Below are 25,393 nucleotides of genomic sequence, written 5' to 3' on the forward strand. Positions count from 1 at the left end.
TTTGGATGGGGTACGGGGCCGAAAAAATGCTCATTTCTTTTGCAACATTTCTCAAACGAAAACATGTGTTTGGGGCCCAAATAGGACATTTTTCAATATTTGAGGCCTAAAAGGGGGGGGGGGCGGTCGAAAGTACGTTGTTTCGCGTATATATGAGGTAAAGGGTTAAATGAATATTACTATCTTTAAAATAATACACTGATTTATAGTTACAAGGTAAAATATAAAAGACATTCCATACAGCTCACTCACTCCCTTCCATTGTGCCGCAAACGTCAAATTGCAAACAAGATCTTTATTTTGCATATAGATCTAGATGTGAAAAATGAAATAAATGTTTACTTTTCAATGATTTGATTCTTCTGAAAAAAGTTGGCTAATTTCTTATCCTTATTTGGAATTTGACGATGTTTATTAGCATTATAACGCTTAACTCAAGCTGAAAAAAGAGAAAGTTCCAAAGAAATTGTTTATATCATATTTTTACTCCCTTTCTTCATAATTGAAATTTTGATTGTGCATAAAAAGGTAACGCATATTAGAATAAGGTTACATCCTAAGTATACCTGTAGAATCAATTAGCAGCTACGAATACTTTGATCGATCGACGCCTAAATCAATGATTTCATTTTTGAAATATTATTTTTTCGAAGCTTTTTCTTTTTATACGCCCGTGCGTATTGGCGTATCGGTAGGTACGCCACTGATGATATTGAGTTTTAAATATAATACAAAAACGTTTAAATGTTACACGAACATAACATTTGTAACAATGAATAACCAGTCACGTTTACAACCCGGTTATCTGCCTACCTTATCTACTTATAGAACATTTTTCGAAAATAAGTGATATAGAATATTGGGTCGTTTGTTATCTAGTGTTTATAGACACCGACAATATGGCGACTAGTAAAGATTTCACAAATATTTCAAAGGATTCTGAGGAGATGTTTGACACTTGTTGTTCATCTTGCAGTGACGATAATAGGATCACAGAGGCTAAGAAGTTTTGTAAGGAGTGTCAATTAAATTTCTGCAAAAACTGTGTGAGATTTCATAAGAAAATACCTTCACTACAGTCGCATGAAATTGTAGATGTGACAAAATGTCGGACAGATAAGGTTAAACAGGTGACGAAAAAGCTGCCGACGGAACAATGCAATAAACATCATGGACAATTGATGGATATGTTTTGTAATATTCATGACGAAGTGTGCTGTGGGGTTTGCATAGCTTTGAAACATAGGTAATACTTTTCTTTTCCTTTTTCAATAACACTTGATCTGAGTATAAAAATAAGAATATATTTGGAACGTATAACATCTCTACAGCCGGCGAAATTGAATTGTCATCTACTCGTCAAGACCAATGCACATATGTAGATTGAGGGCCACAGGCACATGCATTGTTAAGAAATTGATCAGAAACTGTTTTTACCTTCAAGCTCAGTATGTCCTTGACCATTGCCCCCTAAATCAATAGGGGTCATCTACCGGTCTTAGCCTATGCATTTTGAGGGCCAAGGGTCCATGGGCTGTGAGGCTATTGGAAACCGTTTTTACCTACAAGGTCAATATGACTTTGACACGTTTCACCCTCTTGACAAAGAAATAAATAGGGTTTGTCTTCTGGAAAATTTAGATACATGTACTCAAATTTTAGGATAGGCTCACATGATCTTGAATTTGAGGTTTGTCGACATTAAAAAATATTGAGGAAAAACAGATTACATGTTATGTGTTTAAACACTGTGCACATGCTTTATTTTTGCGTTATTTGTTTCTTAGTATGTATGTTTCTGCATGGGCCGTAGTTATTACATAGTTATCCAAACTGACCCTTTATATATGCAGCCTGCCTTAAACAAAATTTTACACAGCATATTTTAAGACCTCGTATCGACACCACCGCTGAACATGACATACACTTTCTTAAAGTTACTTTTCTAAACAAAGGTATTGATTTCATCGATTTACCTAGTATTTTTCGTGATAAACGCGTTACCGACGCGATTCCTAAATATTTCAAAAACTCTTAGATTCCAGTTATTTGCTATAAATATAATACGCATATAAAACGTCAGAAATACCATATCCAATTATAACAAAATTATCTCCGACATAAATGTTGAGTCTAAAACACCAAATAGTTGACACTGCAAAAGTTCAAAATTCTGTTACTTGGATTTTGGCCATATAATCACTGGTGATTTTGATATAATTAACGACAAGAGAATCCGTAATTTATTTCTTTGAGGACCAAAATATAGAATTTCTTCCGATATTGATTTTAATGTTTGTCGAAGTCAGATAGCTGAATCGATCGAGGACTTTTCAGTTAAATGGTGTCGTCGCGAAAATGCTGATAGTAATGCACTTAATACATGGAAACATATTATATTAATTAATATTATTGAATCAAGTATAGAATTTTATCGTGGGAATGAAGATCTTTTACCATCTAAACCTAGACTTACTTTACGACATCTTAGAAAGGATATATTAGCGTTCCACTCTAAATGTTTTTTTATACCGACTGACAAGGCGGCTAATAACATTATTATAGTATGACGTATTCATTACATAAATGTTTTACAAAATAAAATTAACAGCAGAATTGTTTATTCTCTGAAAGAGATATTGTGGACAGTCATATTTCTAGTATTTCTAACTTTAAAGTACGTGTTGATGAGACAGAGCTTAAACTTCCTATTATGTTCTGGATTCCAAAATTACATAAACATAAACACCCATATAAAGCCCGCTTCATTGCTACTTCTACATTTTGTACTTCATGTAATCTTTCTATTTTATTGACTTCTTGCCTTACTGCCATCAAAGCACATGTCATTAGATACTGTGAAACAGTTTATGAAAATCGGGCAAAAATCTTTTTCGGTCTGTTAAAAATTCAAATGATATTTTAGATAAGTTTAAAGTTAAGAATTATCAAGCTTCATCTGTAAGTACTTACGATATCGCTACCCTATATACAACATTGCCACATAATCTTATAAATGATAAATTATTACCTTTAATTAAAAAAAAACATTTTTAAGAGAAAATGTTACGTATCTTGCTTGCAATTCAAAGAAGTCTTTCTTTACCAATGGTATCATTAAACAATGTACAATGTGGACCTGTGACAAAGATTGTAAAGCACTTTCGTTTTTATTAAATAACATTTATGTCAGGTTTGGTAATAACCGAGTCTGCAATTCTTATGTTATTTTGTTGTAATTAATGCTTCCGAGGGATCACTTTGTTTCCAGAATTTTTTATTAAAAGAGGTTATGACCCAATTATTTTAAGGCATACCACATGATTGGTGTTCAGCCCTTTTACAGTTGGATGCTACGCTTTCCTCTTTTTATTACATCTGACGGACTAAGTGGGAGATTCTATGATTGACAGTTCTTAAAGCCCTTTGGGACAGAATTGTCTTAATGTTCGTCTTCTGTCTTGCTTCGTCGGGGCCCTTGTACGAAATTTTCGTGTTGCTCTGCCTTCTTTTAAGGCATCGAGTACTTTGGTATTGGTCATTAAGCTGTACCTTTTCTACATATTTCCATAAGTTTGTATGTCTTTTATTTATTCCGTCTAATGTAACCATGGCCATTGTTAGAATTTCTTTTGGCGGGGATTAATTTTATTTACACTTTCATGTCATTCAGGAACATATTGGGGCTAAGAGTGATGTTTGGCGCGCCTAAAACCGGTTTAAACTCCCCAATGGTTTAACTACCACTGACCGTTCCAAGGCGGTACCCCTTTGTGTTTCTTCACGTGTTTTTTCATGACTGTGTTGTTACATGTTTTTGAATGTTTACATCCCTTTAATTCCCATATGGGCTCGTTTTAGTTTATATTATTTCACACATTACATGTCCCTGTCCTTTTCACCGCCCTTATGTCCACACCAGGTTTTGGTTTGGTGCCTTCCGGGTGCCCTACTCGGGTGTGTCGGGGTCTGCGTCCTGTGAACGTTGCCTTTGCCATGTGGATCTTTATTCTTGTCTTGTATAGTATGATACTGTCCTGGTCATGAACAATTCTAAGCAATATACCCCCATGTTAATTGTCGAGCACTGTACCGTTAATAACTCATTCTTTGCAATTTTCTCGTAACATTCACAACATATGTTCAGTTATTGAAATGATACCGCTTATTTTCCGTTTGTTTGATATATCTTCAGGGCTTGTGCCAACATTGATTATGTACCAGATATAGCAAAAGGTGTCCTTGCTTGTGAAGAATTCAAAGATATAAAAGATTCTGTTGCTGCTACTATCAATGACATGAAACAAGAGCAAACAATCAGGACAGCAAACATAGTCAAACTCGATAAAGAGAAAGACAAATTACTGGATGTGATCGATAAATATCAAGGTGTCCTTATTGACCAAGTAAAGAGAATAGCTGAATCAACTAGAAAAGAGATTCGAACAGAATTTGAGTCTGAAAAGACAACCATCACTGCAGATATTCATTCCCTACATATATTGATACATACCTTGGACACAAGCTTACCAAAATGTTCAGTTACCAACGAGGCTCAGGTATTCGTGAATATGAAAGCTTGTAAAACAACTGTAAAGGATAGTAAGTCTGTTCTTAGTGAGCTGTCTTCCACTTGGAAAACAAAACACATGACTTATACATTTAACGAGAGCGCTAGAAGTATGGTATCTAAAATAAAGTCCTTTGGAACGCCGGGTAAGAAAGAAGATGTGCAAGAATATGAAGCCCAGTTGTATGGGAAATTCAGTGTCAAACAAAACACTGATATGTCTAAACATGACATAACTGGAATATGTCAATTATCTGATGATTCGATTGTAATCATAGATTATCACCATGAAAAGGTAAAACAATTAGACAGTAACTATGAGATAAAAAACACACTGGCAGTAAATGGAAACCCAATTGGGATTTGTGATGTCAACAGTAATGAGGTTGCTGTTAATATATTTAATACTGGTCAGATACAATTTATTTCAGTTAATGATAGTATATGTTTGACTTCCACTATTCAGGTAGATAAAAGCTGCAATGGCATTTACTATAATGGAAATAGTGACGAGCTGTTTACATGTTGTGGAAAAAATATAAATGTGTATAACAAAAGAGGTCGCCTACTCAAAGTATTAAACACTGGTCCCTATGGAAGACCACTATTTGCCGCAACACGACAGGTAATTGTTAAAAACTTAACCGATGAGATTATTGTCACAGATAACAACGCAGGTCTAATATCTGTCGACACAGAAGGTAAAATGAATTGGTTTCTTCAAGACAAAGAGTTATCAACTGCATGGGGTGTTTGCGTTGGACCAAGAGATATGATTTTTGTCAGTGATTCTTGTTCGAATAAAATCATACAAATAGACAAGAGTGGAAATAAAAAAGGAGTGCTAATAGGAGCATCAGAGGGATTGCGCAATCCCTTTTCTGTCGCATTTGACAGCCACAGATCAAGACTGATTGTAGGAATGAATTCAAATGATATACATGTATATACACTGTGTTTAAACCCTAAGATAAAAACTTAGATGACTAAATGAAGAGAACTGGAAACACTCTATATTTTAAAAGGACAAACATAACTTCACTTATAAGCAAATAACAATATAATTCACATGCTGAAATAAAACCAGACAAAAGTAATGAACTTTATTGTCATCTCATATATGTGATATTTTTGGTTATATACTTGATAGTGGTCATTTTCCTGATATGTGGACTGAAGGCGTTATTGTTCCATTACATAAAAAGGCAATAAAAACGACGTAAATAATTACAGGGGAATCACGCTTGTAAGTTGTCGAAATTATTTACATCAATTTTGAATAAAAGGATTATGACTTATTGTAATAAAAATAATATTATATCTGATGCGCAGTTTGGATTTAGAAAAGGAAAATCGACAGTTGATGCTTTGTTTATCTTGTTAACATTAGTAACAGAAGTATTTAAAAGTATATAAACGTCTTTATTGTGTTTTTATTGATTTTAAAAAATGTTTTGACAGAATATATAGAAATACCCTATGGTTAAAGCTTTATAAAAGTGGAATTATAGGTAAATTGCTACGTATTGTTAAAATTATGAATGAAAAAGTTAAGTCTTGCGTAAGGTTGTGTAATACCTATTCTTACTTTTTGAAAACGATGTAGGCTTCAGACAAAGGGAAGTTATTTCGGCCATATTATTTTCTACAACAGAATACAGACTCTTGTCTTACTATTGACAATATTATACTTATTTTGCCGTTGTTTGCTAATGATATGATTATTTTGGGTGAATCGCCTGATGATGTAAAACAATCATTAAAGCTTTTATGTACTTATTGTGAAACTTAGAGTCTAGAAGTAAATACCGATAAAACAAAAATTGTTGTATTTAGGAGGCGTGGTGGTTTATTAAGTAATGAAGAATTTTTCTACAATAGTATAAGTCTTGAAATTTTGGATAATTTTACATATTTGGGTACAATGTTTAATTATACAGGTAGTTTAGTTCTAAATCAAGAGCATTTAGTTGGTAAAGCATTTAAAGCCTTAAATTTGTTACTTATTAATTGTCACAACTATAGATTAACGCCTAAAATTTATTTGTCAATTATTTGATTCATTTGTTGGTTCTATTTTAAATTATGCATTAGAAATATGGGGATTCAGTAAATCTAAGGAAATTGAAAGAATACATCTCAAATTTTGTAAAACATTATTAAAGGTCAAAACGACGACATGGTCAACGGCTGTATATGGTGAAATTGCACGATATCCACTTTATATTATGAGATATGTACGAAATATTAAATATTGATTTAAACTGACTAAAACAGACAATATAATATTACAGCATGCGTATAGAATTGCTAATGATGATTGTTTATTGGGACAAGAAAACTGGTTGTCAAATGTGAAAAAATATTATCTGCTTATGGTTTTGCATATATGTGGGATTCGAATGATACTGTTTGTGAAAAGACATTTATATTATGTTTTAAACATCGGACTGTCGATAGTTTTGTTCAAGGATGGCATGTAAATAAGGAAAACAGTACTGTTTATGAAGTTTATTATCACGTTTAAAGTAATTTTGAGTACGAGAAGTTCTTGGATATTTTGCCTTAAAATTTAAGGTGTTATTTAACAAAATTCAAACAGGTCGATACAGTACACAAAGAATCGATAGAAATCAACGTTATTGTTTATACTGTGATAAGCACGACATTGAGGACGAGTATCATTTCATTTTGATTTGCCCATGTTATATTGATTTAAGGAAACTATACATAAAAAAGTATTATTATGTTTAACCAAGCATGTTTAAATTTGTAGAACTATTAAAACAATTAAAAAATGATAGAAGAACAATTCTCACAAATTTAGCTATTTATATTAAACGTACCATGACTTGAAGAGCATCTGCTGCACATATTTAAGACCATCCTCTTAAAACAGAAAAACGATGAAATTGTATGCTTAAAATATCATGTAATTGTAATTTTATTAAATGTAAATGTGTAAATGTAATGTATGTGTTATTGCGATTCGATACTTATAAACACTGGTTTATCATGTGACTGTATTATATTACATGTAAATGTATCAATTTTGTAAATATGTTACGATGATGTACTTATGGTACAAATCTAATAAAATAAATGTTCTGTTCTTTGTTTTTGTCATTTACCACCTTTTCTTTTGAATTCACATATTTAATTTGTGAATAATAAAATGATATCATGAATAGTTATGAAAACAAAGAAGATATTGTGTTATGTCAAGTGATACCTAATAAAGTTAAATGATTATAGTTAATTATTTAGAAAAATAAAAATGTGTGATGACAATATGGAGTATTAAATATTTATATTTATAATATCATTTATCACCAAATAAAGATTGATTTCAGAAATATTGAAATTAAAACTGTTCACTGGATTTGCTAAACTTATAAAATGATATATAGTTTTCATAGTAGACAACTGAAGTCTTTATTGTGTAAAATATTGTCATTTTCCCCCTAAATGATAGTTTTTAAATGTCTTGAATATTAACTGCATGTACAAAGCAAATGTTTATGAATGTTTCGTAATTATGAACATAGATTTTAGTATAATAAAAGATGTCGTTTAATTTATTTGTTATGTTGATTAACTATCAAAATGACTCTTTGTCAGACACATGAATATTATGACAATCGCATATAATCAAAATCGATCATCGAATCGGATGGATACTATAACAATCGATTTTTTTACGTGTCACATATTTAAGTGTTCAAATCACTTTAAAGCTACTATCCAACATATTGAAGTTTTGGCGTCATCAAAAGATAACATTACACCACAGACTCATGTAGATGATTCATACATGTCTTGTCTGATGACAAAAAAACAACAAAAAAATAAAGTTTTGCTATATTTTTGATGCTGTAATTTTAAACCGTTGCAACGTTTTATTTAAAATAAAAATTGACTTAAATTATACATACACCCGTTAAGTGGTTGCAAGTAGATCCGATGATTGCCGGTAGAACAGTTGTGCGCTTGGTATTTTTGTTATCCTGCATTCGATTGCTGCACAATATTTCATAGAAATTTGTCTATAAAAGACAGAAAAAAGAAGCAAATATATTGGTAATCCGGTTTAAAACTGACATTTATATATAGTAAGTTCTAACTGCATCAATCTGTACTCACGGATTTGATATAAGGGTTTTTTTTATGTATAACAACCGTTAGGTCACATTATCTCGTAAAAACTACAAAGTTTCTATTTCAAATATGCTGTTGGTTTTTAGACCCATTTTGTTTAAAACTTTACAGTCATAGTTTTAATTGATATCATTAAACAGTCATATACAATTACACTACAATACTTAAGTAAAGTGCATTGAAGTCAACTAAATAAACGATATAATTAGTTTAACACTTGAACATTATTTAGGAAATAGATATCAATTATGGGTGCATTGTTGTAGAATAATGCTCGGTTCGAGTTCAAATGCGTAGGAATATCATCACGAAGGCCGATAGGCGTAAGTGACGAATTACAAAGCATTGAAACGATAAACTGTTAATAATTATACAATAATACACGATAAATTTATATCTTAATTCATTCTAATATGTTAAAAAAGGAAAATTTATATAAAAAAATGATGAACTTCATTGAGCGTAGAAGTATTTTTCTTGACATAAATTGTTTTTGAGGTCATATGTGACGTTATATGTCGTGTAAGCATTTCATTTTCGTACGGAGTCAGTCTGTCATCAGTTTGACTTTCTGTAAAATATGGAAGCTTGAATTGACCCCCTAGATGCCATGTTCGTGACTACTTGTGTGTCGTCATGTCGGCATATATTTACGCGACTTGGCGTCCTTTATTATTGTTTGGTGGGATAAGAAAGACGTACTGACAAAGTTTGTTTCAAGGTATGTCGACATATTTTTTGTCAGTAATGGAGTTTATGTGAATTTCGAAAAGCTATGTCAACCTATTTCATCTCGACAAGCCTTGTTATATCTCTGCTTTTTGGAAAATATCACAACGTTTAACATCATTGGCACTGTCGGAAATACCTAATTAATATTCGAAAACTTAACCCATCCCACCAAACCAAAAACTTAATACATTGAATGGTTCATCCTTGAAAGAACATTTCGGTAGACACTTTGAAAGGTCAATTGTATTTTAATACAAAAGTTGGTGTATGTCCGTATATGCAGTGCATTTTGAACACGCGTTTTTATCTAACTAGCTGTTATACCAGATAAATAATTTTAGTCAGTGCTTGGTTAGCAATGTTTTATATTTTATATACGTGTCCCAGGGTGTGAAAAAATGTGCAGCCTGACCGGGACTCGAATCCGGGTTATCGCGGAATACCGTACCGCGGCATTCCGGCCGCTTACACATCATCTCCACTAAATAGTGAACAGTTCAGTGAATACTGACTGATATATGTTTCTGGTTTTACTGCCAGCCAGATAGATACAAGCTAGCCTACAAAATGCATTCGAATGTTAGTTTATGCATAAAACTTATTGTTATGTTTATCTTCAAAAGTGTCCGACGAAAGGGTATTTAAGTTATTTAACATATTTTATTTCCAGTAAGGTTATTAAACAAAATTCACAGCTTTTATGGTAAAAATTCAACTCAATTGACACATTTAGATCAAATTAAACATCAGACTGATAAACTTTTAATATACCCGACATTGTTTTCTTAATAATGGACGAATCAAAATATTTAGTTTATAAATAAAATCAATGATATAGCACGTCTGTCATTACTCGATGGGTGGGATTTAGTTTCCGAACAATAATTTTGATGTTCAAATTGTTCCCGTCTTGTTTTATAATAGACAAAAGTAATGTCGAAATGCCCTGATACAAATGTTGTAAAGATTCTATGTTTCTCCATCAAAAACATGATAAAACACGCCATGTCGCACTAACATATGTCAACATGACCACATATAAATTATCACGGACCACGGCATCTCGGGGGGGGGGGTCAATTCAAGCTTCCATAGTAAAAGGAACACCTTAAATAGAAGCCAATATAAATATGCTTTAATTAACAACATTGATATTTTCTGCAACCATTACGTCATATACACGTCTTTTCACGTCTTTTTTACCCACTTTTGAGGCCTCAAATAGTGAAAAAAATCCCCTAATTAGATCAAGACCACTTGTTTTCGTTTAAGAAATGGTGTTAAAAAGTGATGGCATGATGAAGAAACACGATTGCGCGATGTTGCAATGGTACGATGGTGAAAACGCGATGGTGCGATGTTGAAGTTGCGATGGTACGATATCACCATCGCACTATCGCGCCATCGCGCTTTCACTTTCGTACCATCCCATTTTCATCATCGTACCATCGCGTTTTCAACATCGTGCCATCGCGTTTTCACCATTGTACCATCGCGTTTTCACCATCGTGTCATCGCGTTTTCACAGTCGTGTCATCGCGCTTTTATCAATATACCATCGCGCTTTCACCGTCGTAACATCCTATTTTCATCACCGTTGTAACAACAACAGAACAGTAGAAAAATATTTAGTCAAATAGAAAAATAGATCATTTTGCAGTACAGGTCAAGTGTTTTTAATATTTTGAAGTATCTAATAATTATTTTCTTTCTAAAGCTTGTTTGTATGTAAAGAAATAAAGAATGTTTTTTTGCTGGTTTTACCTGGTTATTTTAGTCATAGCATTACCCTGCCAACTTTTGCACGATAAAATGCATCATATTGCTGTTGTTTTTCTTTGAAACAAAAGCATCATGTTTGATGTAACGAGTATGCACTTCAACAAAAATATATCCTATGGAAGAGTGTCTGCAAGCAAGACTGTGTTAGATCAGATTTGTTTTCATCAAATTAAGCCACACCTGCTTGAATTATTTCAAAGACAAAAGAACTATATGCCATATTTTATAAACTTAAATGAAACATATTTTGAAAGCTTTGAAGTAGAAAAGAAAGACTTATGTTGAAAGTCGATTTCAACTGTAAATTCGAGAACGTTTAAACAAGGTTTAAACGTTCAGCTTTTTAAAACCCATATTGATATGTTTAAACCAGAAAAAAGTAAAGTGGCGCTATTGCATAGAACGTGCAGTAAATTGATTGAAAGGTTATAAATTTTGCTTATCTTTGTCGTCTTTCATTTAACATAATAAAAGTGAAATAAGTAAACTAAATTCATGAAGTAGTGCAAAATTACTGAGACACCGAGACCATCGTAATCTAAATATTATTTCTCCCACACCATTAGGTACTTATTCTATGAAAATTGCCACATGAAGTAACGCGTTTTTCCCCAAAACAATATTGAACAATTACTTTCATTTTATCTTACATATTTATGAGTGCATTGCACTACATATTCTTTTACATTTTATATATATTTGGAAACTGCGAAATATCTTTGAGCCAATTGTGAGGTTACCGGCTATATGACATCACATTTAATAACAAAATATGGTATTTATAGATTTTAGAAATATATTTGCATTTCTTTATGGAATATTTGAATATGTCGGTTTATTAATGTTTGATGATAAAAAACAAGAAACAAAATTAATGTCCTTCTCTCTGTCATAAAGATATTAATAGTTTTTTACATAGCAACATTTAGCGTAAATACATTATTTTTTTAAAGATTTTATCAAATTAACTTTATCTTAACAGCAATAACAATAAAATAGCAGACGTTTTTTTCTCTTACACATTTCATAAAAAGCGGGAATATTTCCTTTCTATGCGTAGATATCAAAGATAAAACATCATCATTAGATGAAAAGGGGCATAAGTTAATTAATTTGTGAAATGATATTGTTCTACTTTTCTAAAATTAAAAACAAAAACAACATAAGTAATCTATCATATGATTTGATAGGTAGTTACTTGTGTGTGAAGATGTCAAGCTATTTATTATTGATGAAGATACTTCTTGTATTGATTAGGCAATAAATCATACTATTTTTGCGCATTGGATGTACCCCAAGAAATAAATGGAATTGAAAAAATCTACTTCACTATTCAAATTGTTGTGTAGCAGTTTGTTATGATTTATTTACTTTGTAGTTTATTACCTTAATCGTTGTTTTGTACTTGTCGATGTTGTTCATTGTGATTGAAATATATATTTTCAGCCCCGATTCAGTTAAATATTTACTGCTTCTAATAAAGATGTTAATATATTTAAAGTTCAATTGTGAAAACGATACGACATTATTTTATATCAATAAATTAAATATTGTGTTGTTATAATGTGATTTCAGTAAAAAATCATTTATAAGGCGATTAGCTAAAAAAGAATATTCACATATTGTGTACTATAAAGTTCAGTTACTTACTCGCTTGTTTCTGTGAGTTTATGGCAACGGTAAGCTATAAAAAACTAAAATTTAGATTGAGCGTATGTATCATGGTAAAACTACATCCCATAAATAACTGTTTGATTCAGCCAACTGCTAATTATAAATAAACATGCACACTAGGAATGAACACAATTAGCCAATTATTTCTAACAGCCACGCCTAACAGTGTTAATTTGTTGCATATTTGAACAAGCTTTGGGAAAATATATTCCATTTTGATGGCAAAAGAGCAAAAGAGAAAATGGGCAAACCTCGCCACTTTTAAAAAGTTTTAAATGACTGATGATGCTTTATCGTGAGCATAAAGTTTTAATATAGCGATTTTAAAAGAACAAATTGGCAAGTTTTTTTAAGTGATTTATATTATGCTCTATCTATTTTTGTTATAAATTGTCTCAATCGAAGTTTTAACTGTGTCTAATAAGACAATATTTAAATGACAATATGTTCGGAACTTACTTTGTTGCTATATCGATTTCATACATAGCGGCATTATATACCTTGTAGGTGCAGATACTATTATATACTGAAATCTGAAAATATGAAACTGTGATCATGCTGAAATAAATATTTTGGAAAAAGTGATCCCTCGGAAGCATTAAAAAACAGCAAAATAAACATGAAAATTGAAGACTCGGTTTGATTGAGTCTGTACATTGTTTCAAATAATCTTAAATTTCTGCCTTAAAGCCGAACTGCAAGTAAAATAACAATTTTAGAGAGCAGTGGTGTAATTGAGTCGAACATAAAAAGTGATAAGGTCAAAGTTTTTTGTGTGTGTATGTTTAATTAACCAATCAATAACAAACAATAGATAAAATATGTAAAATATAATGATAACTTAAAGAAGTTGTGTTTTTCAACATGGAAAATTCTTGTTGCAAACATAAAGCGTTTCCTAGACGAATGCTGGCTCGACATGCAAATTTCGCGTTGATTATTTTAGCGACGACAGAGAAGCGCGCCTTAAATAACCTATTAGCATTTACAATTTCCAAGTCGTGTTGTATGTTTTTCTTTACTTTCCTGTTATTTCTGTAATTTGTTACTGATAATAATGTTATATTGATATCACATGCTGCTGTTTTCAGATCTAAACAGTAGATCTCAGTCGCGTTTTGGTTTTATATATTTATCTTCAATTTTTAGCTTTGTTGATTACAATTAATCATGTCATCTAAACTTTTTTTGTGTGCAAGTGACTACAGTTCATTCAAAGACAGCAGCCATCCTGAAGGTCACTGAGAGTTTATAACGTCATGTTTGCACGTGCGCTCTTCAGTTACTGTAATAATATTGCTAAGTAGCAAGTCGATCAAATTGAATCATGACCTAGATCTTGCCGTGATGGTCTTGAAAGACCAAACAGTTTATTACTATATTTTAGTAACATCATTTTTTTAATTTGTCGTAATGAGTTCTTACGTAATTATCTTCCTTTTTATTGGACAGTTAACATATTGCATACATCTCGTCAGAGACATGGGTTTATATGTAAAAGTTATACACTATGTTTTTTGTGTTATAACAGATACCGAATAAAAAACATAGCACTTTAGATTTTATCAAAATAATTTCATTGCAACAAACATTTATTATTTTTCATGGTGGCAAGTTTGCCTGTAATTAATTAGTTAAGGCAGTTGTTGGTTTAACAAACTAACGTTTTCAAATATTTTGTCATGAAAACATCAACTAGAATGCATTAAGAAAGTTGATTATAAAATGTATTTACTATTTCTAGCAGTAAATTTAAACGATTTAAAATCGTCGTTTACAATATCTACGTCAATAAACTAAATGTCATAAAAATTATTGTGAAATGCATACTTTGAACTTAATGATAATAATAAAGACATAAACCTATATCAAACAGTATACATGTATTCATAAAACATACCTTCAACCATTTTTATAACAGTTTAAGTTTCCACCATCACATATTAAGAAATGAAACCCAAAAATGACCAAATTTTGATATCCACATCGATAAAATTTCCCATTATTTCCACCTGCAAATTATGATTTATTCAACATACAAAATTCTTTAACAAACAGTTTGTAATTTTCATTGTACATTGCGTATAACTTCACCTTAAACAAAACCTTGTTTAAGAATATACATTATAAAGACATTTATGTTTTTACTTTTAAAATACTGAAATATTTATTTTGCGTCATAAATACTTAATATGAGGAGAAATTTGTACCGCGTAGAAGGCGAATATTCACAATGTTTGGAATTTTTCTAATTCATATGATATAAGAGGTGTAATTATCGTCAATTTTTGTGTTAACGATTTCAAATTATGGACTAAATGATACATAAATAATAGAGAGAGCATCAAAACATCAGGCTGATTTATACGAGGGTGCGTAGCTCCCGGTGTTTTGATGTTCTTTCTCTTTTGTATCATAGAAAAAAAACGTTCCCGTCGTGCAATATTTACCCCAGAAAAAAGAAACCAATGTACGAGCATCTGATTATGACTTATCTATCTTTATCTCTGTCGTCGCAAAAAATAAAGCCAAAAAATATGAGCCAATCAACGAGCATGCTATAGACAGACAGTGAAAATATGTCTTAACCAATGTCCCTTAAACACAAATATATATACAACATACATTAAATAGATTCATAACAATTTTATAGGTAAAACAAATAGCAGACATTTGACGGGTATTTTTTTAAAGTTACTATTTTAAAGTGCCAAAAAACTAAAAAGACAATCAAACCGTTTATTTTTTAAAAATTTTTGTTATAATTTCTCTCGACGGATTTCTTTTCCATTCCAAGATTTGCTTTACACTTCTTTGTTATAAAAGGTAATATTGATTTGAAAACTATTGTCAATTGTAACTCAACAAAAATACGAAGGCAAAACAAGCTACACAACAAATTATTTCTTAGTAACTGATTACTAAAAGAGAACTTGAACAGCATGAAACATGTATCTCAATCGCCAGGAATAATAAATTCATGTCTCAATTAAAGACAGCAGCAATTTAAGCGTTTAACTGATTTACTGCACAAAATGGATGAAAAGCATTTTATTACCTTGTTTTTCCTTGAGTTAAATAAAGTGCTGATGTTTCTAAATAAAAAATTTTGCCATTTCATGTTAAAATGTTAAATTCTGCTAGGTGACATGGACTGTAATCTGCACTTGACCGTACCGTTCATGGATAGGCTCATTCAAACCGAGCCTGCAACATTTTCAATTTTGCCGTTTCGAACTTTCTTTAGGGGTTCTTATTTTCTCTAGTTTCTTTGGTTATAAGCAGCATGCAGAATTTGTTGTTTGTTTGTGCTAAAGTTTTCAAAAACGACTTTGGAATAGTATAATACAGGTGCATCATTAAATACACTGACAACAAGCCTTAATCAATATAACTAACTAGTCTTCAATGTATCTAAAATATTCCCATACTGCATTAGGAAATGGTTGAAATGGCGAGTACACATTTATCCTACATGCGCTAAATAAACTGCAACACAAAATGTTATCAATCGTCTTTCTTTTTTCTCAGAATTCAAAACGTAAAAAAGAAGTATTACACAAGTGAAGATTTGGTTACCTGTTTTAAGAAATTATTCATAATTATTCATTATATTATAGCTGGAAATAGTGTAGAACATCATATTTATTATTTTATTTGTGAGTATTTATAATAATCACATCATTTCTCTATAACTCAACAAGTTTGGCACTAATTCTGTTCTGTCTTCGACATTCTCATAATCATTACATAGATCTCGAGATTGTTTCCGCTATCAGGACAGATATACCAATTAATTTACTGACTGAAAACTTTAAAGATTAAACTGTGAACATGCTGATTATAGAATAGCTTGCAGAATTACAACTTCTGAGAACAGTTGAAATATATTTAGTCAAATGGATAAAATAGATTATTTGAAGTTCAGGTCAAGTGTACTTCAATATATTGAAATATCTTACAATCATTTTCTTTCTAAAGCTTGATTTTTGTATTAAGAAATGAAGAATGTGTATGCCGGTTTAACCTGGCTATAACAAACATTATCACACCTAACCATTAGTTATAGCATTATCTTGCCAACTTTTCCATGATGAATTGCATCACATTCTTGTTGTTTTTCTTTTAAACAAAAACATTATTTTTGATGTAACGAGTATGCACTTCAACAAAAGTATTTCCTATGGAAGAGTGTCTGCAAGTATGGCAGTGTCAGAGCGGATTTTATGATCATCAAATCAAACCACACCCGCTTGAATTATTTTAAAGGAAAAATAACTATATGCCATATTTTATAAACTGTTTTTTAACAACTTAAAAGAAAATATTTTGAAAGCTTTGAAGACTAATATTGAAAGTACATTTCAACCTTAAACTTGAGAACAGGTTTAAAGTTTTAAACGTTCAGCTTATATAAACTAATATAGATATGTTTAAACCAGAAAAAAGTAAAGTGGCGCTATTGCATAGTTCGTGCAGTAATTTAATTGAAATGTTATATGTTTTTCTTTCCCTTTGCCGTCTTTTAATTTAACATAATAAATGAAAATTAAGTAAACAAAAATTCACGAAAAAGTGTAAAATTACTGAGACACTGAGACCATCGTGATCTAAATATTATTTCTGTCATAAGGTACTTATTCTATGAAATCTTGCCATATGAAGTAATGATTTTTCCCCTAAAACAATTTTGATTAATAATTTTCATTTCATCTTGCATATATATATATCTAGAAACTGCAAAATGTCTTTGAGCCAATGGTGAAGTTACCGGCTATATGACAGCATATTTAATAACAAAATATGGCATTTGTAGATTGTAGAAATATATTTTTATTTCTTTATGGAATATTTGAATATGTCGGTTTATGAATGTTTGATGATAAAAAGCAAGAAACAAAATTAATGTCCTTCATTCTGGCCATTAAATGTCATAAAGATATTAATAGTTTTTTTCATAGCAACATTTAGCGTAAATACATTATTTTTTTTAAAGATTTTATCAAATTAACTTTATCTTAACAGCAATAACAATAAAATAGCAGACGTTTTTTTCTCTTACACATTTCATAAAAAGCGGGAATATTTCCTTTCTATGCGTAGATACCAAAGATAAAATATCATCATTAGATGAAAAGAGACTCAAGTTAATTAATTTGTGAAATGATATTGTTCCACTTTTCAAAGATTAAAAACAAAAACAACATTAGTAATCTATCATATGCTTTGATAGCTAGTTACTTGCGAGATTTGTTTCTGTATGAAGCTGTCGAGCTGAATATACTTCTTGTAATTGATTAGGCAATAAAACATCCAAATTTTGCGCAGGATGTACCCCAAGAAATAAATGGAATTGAAAAAAATTACTTTACTATTCAAATTGTTGTTACATGTAGCAGTTTGTTCTGATTCATTTACTTTGTAGTTTATTACCTTAATCGTTGTTTAAGTTTTGTACTTGTCGATGCTGTTCATTGTGATTGAAATATATAATTTTCTGTCCCGATTCAATAGAATATCTACTGCTTGTTATAAAGTTGTTAATATATTTAAAGGTCAATTGCGAAAACGATACGACGTAGTTTTATATTAATGAATTAAATATTTTGTTTCAGTAAAACAAATTTATTTGCACTACAAAGACGCGCTAAATCATGTGATCAGTTATAGGTTATGACAATTGTTCCCTATTAAAATTGAATATACGAAGCACTTATAAATTTTTCTTCAAGTTCTTAGTATGTGTTCGTTGTTTAATAATTAAGTTGTATATTTTTGTGAAAAAAAGAACCTAATACATAAATTCACAAAGTAATGCCATGTATGTTATTCTGAAATGTTTGTCTGTTGCGACAACGATTGAAAGGTCTGGTGGAAGCAAAATAAATTGTATTACAAGTAAAAATGAAATGATTGGTACACTTATAAGAAAGTGATGAAATCAAGCGTCTTAAAATACTGTTTACAATTCACATTACTGGGAGCTTAGGTATAGAATCATTAAATGTAATAAAAAATCTAAGCAAAAGACAACAATTGTCACATAATCCTTCAAAAAAACTATGCAAATATCTGTGATACATTTTTTTTAAAAACTTACTTTTTAATAAGTAAATCTGTTTTATACATTAACTTAAATGTTAATAATGTTCATGAATCGTTGTGCCTGTTTTGCAAAATATGTCTGTTGCGCCTGTTGCGCCCATCAAATCTCCTTTGCGTAATTTAGTCATTCCTCTTGTTCCCCCTCCAAATTTGGTCCCCGTCATTAGAATAAAGACTGGCTCATTGATACGTTATTTATTAGGTAAATAAAAGATAGATAAAAATAAAAAAAATATGATATTCAAACATGGTACTATCATTTCAGTTAAACGTTTAACATTTTGAATCGTTAAAACTCGGTGACATGTGTTGTACATCAGGAGAAAAAAAACTATTTTTATAAGAGAATCTGCAAACAGTGTCTGTTTGTTCATAGACAAAAGCAAGACTAAAAGTTCCCCATGACTGATGGACTTATTTACAGAAATATTAGAACACAAAATTAGAAGTGGACAATGTGTTAGTACGTGAACTATCACTGCAATAATTATCAAATTTTCTGTATCTTTTGTTTCAAAATTTTGGTTGATACTTGCTAAAAATCATTATATGCATAATTAAGGAAATGTCCAATTGAGTGGTGCATCTTTTGAATACGGACAATTAATGAATGTGATGTTTGATTATATTGTTAATATCAATTATTTGTAAATTTTAATAGAATAATTCTCAGAAATAATTTTAAATCAACCAAAATCACTAATGGGTCTGAATTATTTAATTAATTACTTTTTATTATCTCGATCACATTTTATGTCCTTCTCAACATCATTGAAGATCTCATTAATATGTCTCCAATCATCCCTCCATGTATGTGTGCACACAAGTTTCTTTCTGCCCCAGCAACTTCACAAGTTGTACCTGGTCGGACATATAATCCATTCATATTAACGTATGTACATGTATCATGCCACCAGCCTCCGTGTCGAAGAACAGCACAGTTAGCTTCTCCGTTGTTATCTAGGTCACGGTCAAAAGTTGTAAACGGAGATAAATTATTGTACAGAAACGCATCTTCTTCCATGTTGTCTGAAAGTGGGAAATAATATTTTCACTGTATGATGCCATATTTAGCCTGTTTTAGTATATTTGACAATTTTAGTCAAATAGTTGGACATAGAAAGGTTCCCAAATTTAACAAAATCATTAAAACTGATTGTTACATATACAAGCTAATCTTATTTTGTTTACATGTGTTTCTACTCGTTGTTTGTTTATATAAGTCAATGCCCAGAGATAAATGTATAGCTAATATTACAAAATAAGTAAGGAGAAAATTGATTTATTCAGGACTTTTATGTCAAAAGTATATTTGTTTAGTACATTTATCATATATTTATTTAGTACATTTTATCTTTCATTCTGTAACCATCAACATTCGTATAAAATTCTTTTTGTACCTGATGCGTCGCCTGACCCAATGTTGAGTTTATAGTCTGTTCCATCTGTTAACTTAAATTCCTGAAAGGTCTCATACCCTGTTTGGTTGTTAAGATTTGTAACATCAATGCGGACTTCTGAATGATCTTGGTTAGCTAATTCTTGTATGAACTTCAGACCTATGGTACGTAAACCAGTGACACATAAATTACTATGAATGCAATGTGTGCGTAACTATCATGAACATATCGAAAATACCACATCGTCAAAACTAAATGCAAAAATAAAACAAAGAAAAACAACTTAAAATGAAACAAAAAATCAAATATTGTGACACACACAAAAATCTCGTAATAATAAATTTTACAGCCTATTCTTTATGTACGCAAACTGATTCATTTTATACACGACGATCTTGTTATTTTCTATTATAAGACATAAAGACCAAATCGTCAAATTGAACGAAAATAAAAATGAAACATTTAAAAAAAGGATATATATCTTGACATGCAAGATGTTTTTGTCCAGATTACTTTGACAACTTTTAGCCTTTATACGGATTTATGGTAGGTGAATAACGTAACAATAAAAATTGTTAGCCAATGATAATGTGACGTATGAAAACGATCAAACAATCATTATATTACACATCCCGCATACTCAAAGTCACCTGATATCTAGACAGTCTTGCCCACCAACATGAAAATCTATTTGAACACAACACATTTCATCCTTTTTATTTTTTTTGTATTTCTTTCTTTTTTTTTGCATAGCTAACGTTAAAAAGTACGAATGCCCGCGTACAATTAATGAAATAGCATAATATACAATATAATAACATATATCGTTCAGTTTAGCAAATCATTCAACTTATCTTAAATATAAATATTAAAGTGAACCATAAATTAAACCTAGCCACTGTTCTCCGCCTGCGTTTCCAAACCAATTTTCATGCTCTGTGAAGTTTCGATAAAAATCAATAGACCCGTCAAAGCGCCTATGAAATATCTACAAAAAGTGAAACGATATAAGCACAGTAGAGTAAAAATAGATTAATGAAATTTAAGTAAATTCAAACCAACGTAGTATAAAGTGACAAAACAACATCCAGTTTTATCTTAAACCCTATGAGACGGAAACGGGGTGTTCCATAGAACTATTAAACAATTGATATCAAGTTTGATGGACTGTTCAGATTTAAGAAGTAAACTATTAAACATATAATAAGGATCCTAAGCCGGCTGCCGGTACAGACCGGAATATCTAGCTCGACGGAATATCTAGCTGTTTACGGCCGTAACGAGGCTTGGTAAAGTTTCCACTAAACGGCTAAGAGCTCGATATTCTTGCTTGTGACGATAGCCGGCGTTTGATTCTTTTTCTTGCATATTACAAATTAATGATATTCGAAAAGAAACAACCAAAACTTATATTTTCATTTTCGCACTGTTTTCTTTTTGTAGCGTATGATTTTACAATTTTCAAGTATGCAAAAAACAGAAAAAAAGAAAAAACTATGTTCAAACGATATTTGCTGAACAAAGTTTACATAGGTTTAATACTTTACATACCGTCCAGCCGCCACCGTCAGTTTCCATGTCACAATTCACAATAAGTATCTTTCCAGACTTCCATAGTTCTATCTCATAAAAGCCACTTTCTGCTTCCGGGTATTTATCAAGAATTTCTTTACAGTCGCTCACTAAGCAATAATGATATAACAATAAATAAAACATAACCTAGCTCATAATCTCGAGTCAACAATAACTCATTAAGCAACCAAATATTGCATTGGTGACAAACCCTTTGCGTTCATATTCCCCTTTACATATTAAAAAAATGTATTTTGGCGTTTTTCATTTTGATGTTGTATCGTTTATCAATTAAAATATTTTTGAATTTGTTTAAGCTTAAAAAGCGTAACAGGTTATCTGTAATTACCTATTTGTGTATTTACGAAAATTATACCAATGTGTGTAAATCTCGGTCCGAGTGTGTCCAACGGAGTCATAACTAAACCTTCTAGTTATGGCAACTGACTATTTTGTTTCGGAATATTTAATTCTGTTTGCATAATCATATAATCATAATGTTAGTAAATGGATATAAATAGTTTGCTTATCCACTCACTAGAAATAACCAAAAGAATATAAACAAAATGTATTGGTGAACGTTTTGAATGAAATATTTTGATATTTACAGTCAGTCATAGCTTGATGCACTTAGATATGAATAATTTGGAAAAGTCTCTCGAAAGCAATGAAACAAGAAGGCAACAATTTGAATAGCACAGAATCGGATACATTTTGTATTTTTGTGAGAGATAATGAAATTAACTATATCTTATAAATTAAATTTTTAGAAATATTGATGGACTAAAATGAGTATTTCTATTTCCGTATTTTCACATTAAAAATTTCTTTCTGTAAAAGTGTATGAATTTCATTAAAAAACACATATTCTCGAGCAAACGGTTAAAACATAATTTGTCCGATAGCATTCCGGATTCAATTTTCTACAAGGCTGAAGGGTCTTATTTGTACAGTATGCACAATATGGAGACCAAAGCCCTTACCCAAGCAATATATTCGGGAGAATTCCGTGTGTCGTGTGGAATGGTCTTTTTGGACCGGATATTTGTTCTTTCTTAATACATAAAATATAAAACGTTTGGAAATAAGATAATATTCATGAGCAAACCGTTAAACAACCGTTTCACTTTCTTGTTGCAGGTTCGTTTATATACTAGTTCGAAGAGTCTTCTTTAAACAATATAAGGCCCAAAGCCCTAACTCAAGCAATATGTACGGGATATTTCCGAGCGGCTTTGTCTTTTTCAGACCGACGATTAGTTTTTTTCCTCTATGACCGTAGATCGACTGAAAATTTCAAAAGCAACATCATAAAGACAAAGTGTTTCTGAAAATGAGGTTTACATTATGTCGATCGATCACGATACAGTGGTCTTAAATCATAATAAAAATGTAATTAAATGATGTGTGACAAAAACGCCCTTAAGAGCACGACCTTACAGGAATTTACGTCATGTACAGTTAGCCATTGTAAAATGAATTCAACGTACTTATCAAGTAGACTGTATTACTTTAGAGGATATTTTTCGCAGCAATATTAGGCTCACGAAAATGATAGCAAGAAGTCCGTGTAAAATGGTCGTTTTTTGGACCTGCGATTAGTTCTTTAAGTGTATATAAATGAAAGAAATTTCGATAAAAGAATTTCTCCGTTCTGTATTTTAAAATGTATAAATGTTCAGAAAAATCGTCATATTCACGTGTTAAAATTATTCCTTTGCAGATTTGATTTTGTACTTGTTTGGCGGGTCTACCTTACACAATATGAGGACCAAAGCCCTATCCCAAACAATATCTCCAAGCGATTTCTGCGTGTCATGGTCTTTTTTTGTTACGGCTGATTTTCTTTCTGTACATAAAGTGTATATATTTTCATAAAAAGTCATCTTTTTGAGCACACTTATCTGATGCCGTTCCGGATTCGATTTTCAGGTACAATGTTGTTTGGAGGGCTTTGTTTGCACAATATGAGGACTAAAGTCTTAACCCAAGCAGAATATCATATCCGGGGGATTTTCGTGTGGTTTGGTCGTTTTTTGTACCGTCTTTTTTCTGTATATAAAGTATATTAATTTTCGTTATAGAAATCTTTTTCCCGAGCAAACATTAAAAACGCTACTTGTCTGATTCCATTGCGGATTCGATTTTGTACATGTTTGGAGGTCTTCTGTGCACAATATGAGCACCAAAACCCTATCCCAAACAATATGTCCGGGCGATTTTCGCGTTGCATTGTCGTTTTATTGTGCGGTCATAAAACTTTAGCAATACACAGAAAAGGTGCAATAGAGTTCTTTTTAAAAATCTCAATTGATAAAACAGGAGATTATTCTATTTAATCAAACTTAGCCTACCTTCACTTTTGAATGGTCTGATGGCATAATTTATTTCATGGTTCATCACAGTATACCAAATCCTAAACTCCTTGCATCCAATACACTCATTATTTTCCGGTTTGAATGAGCTAACGATGCAGCTGCGTTGCGTAAATTAAAAATCTTGTTGCATTCATACTGGTCATGAACGATAACTGAGAAAAGAATCTTGCTTGGCTTGCAGATAAGTGGTGGACGTATGAAGTCGTATTTCTTCCAGTGAACAATGGTCGACGTTATTATTTGTACAACAAAGAAAATCGAGATTAGTATCGAAATAATTAAATGATATTTCATTTTATCAAATTAGTTTTCGTGGAAAAAAATATAACTGTTATAACCAAGTCAAGAAACATTGGCACTGCTGAATTTCAACAACTGAACTTTTTATTATTAATTTATCTATTTGATGGTTAATTTCAAATACAAAATTGTAAATAATATATTAAATTTTGTCTTTGAGGGTTAAATTTCAAAGACAGAAGATTGTTAATAATGTATATAACACTTAATGGTCTTTTGTTTGAAGTGTGTACACTGATTCAACATAGAAGAGGCCACTGCGGTTTACAACGTCTAAGTCAGTTTCTGTTTACCTTGTAAATTTGGTTGTTAATAAACATCATTGACTATACTGACATGGATGACAAAACAATTTTTCTTTCCTTTTAAATTGTGCAGCGACAACTCTAATTTTATAATTGAAAGACCAAATTGAAATGGACATTTTAAGCAGGCTTCGATTCTTATACTAGTAACAGTATCAGATATTTGAAAATATACAAATTTTACTTGACGGTATAAATTCTTTGTGTCATTTGACGTCTAGTTGTATCAATTTTTTTCGCTGGCTTCCTGTTACTGATATTTTGAGATTAATTTTTCAATTATTCATTTTAAAATCTTATTTCTGATCACAATTTTAAATACCTTTGTATATCAAAAAAGAATTGTTCAGAATACTTCATTTGAAAACTCTAATCACTTGTCCAAATACGATTAAGTGGCAGACTTGATATGTAAGA

At 31.1% G+C, this 25,393-nt stretch overlaps 1 protein-coding gene and 1 long non-coding RNA gene across 2 annotated transcripts; one reads left to right on the forward strand and one right to left on the reverse strand.

The window, feature by feature from the left end:
• Positions 1 to 899: 899 nt before the first annotated feature.
• LOC132754581 (uncharacterized) lies at positions 900 to 6,790 on the forward strand. Its single transcript, XM_060745236.1, has 2 exons — positions 900 to 1,246; positions 4,196 to 6,790. Exons 1-2 carry the CDS (start codon positions 900 to 902, stop codon positions 5,550 to 5,552), a joined length of 1,704 nt encoding a protein of 567 aa, XP_060601219.1. The 3' UTR covers positions 5,553 to 6,790.
• A 13,637-nt stretch (positions 6,791 to 20,427) lies between these two features.
• LOC132754580 (uncharacterized) lies at positions 20,428 to 25,165 on the reverse strand. The gene is made up of 3 exons (XR_009629100.1): positions 24,348 to 25,165; positions 21,973 to 22,103; positions 20,428 to 20,580 (listed from the first exon to the last, which is right to left on the reverse strand). It is a non-coding gene; the product is annotated as an uncharacterized LOC132754580 (long non-coding RNA).
• Positions 25,166 to 25,393: the final 228 nt, after the last annotated feature.

The sequence above is a fragment of the Ruditapes philippinarum genome, unplaced genomic scaffold, assembly GCF_026571515.1.
Source record: "Ruditapes philippinarum isolate M1 unplaced genomic scaffold, ASM2657151v2 ctg4495_1_1_1_1, whole genome shotgun sequence".
Classification (NCBI taxonomy): Eukaryota; Metazoa; Mollusca; class Bivalvia; order Venerida; family Veneridae; genus Ruditapes; species Ruditapes philippinarum.

What these genes read in the sequence shown, in the direction of transcription:
- LOC132754581 (XM_060745236.1), top strand. Translation starts at nt 900, where the DNA reads ATGGCGACTAGTAAAGATTTCACAAATATTTCAAAGGATTCTGAGGAG. An exon ending in TGCATAGCTTTGAAACATAG is followed by an intron (nt 1,247 to 4,195) that starts GTAATACTTTTC and finishes ATATATCTTCAG; the next exon opens with GGCTTGTGCCAACATTGATT.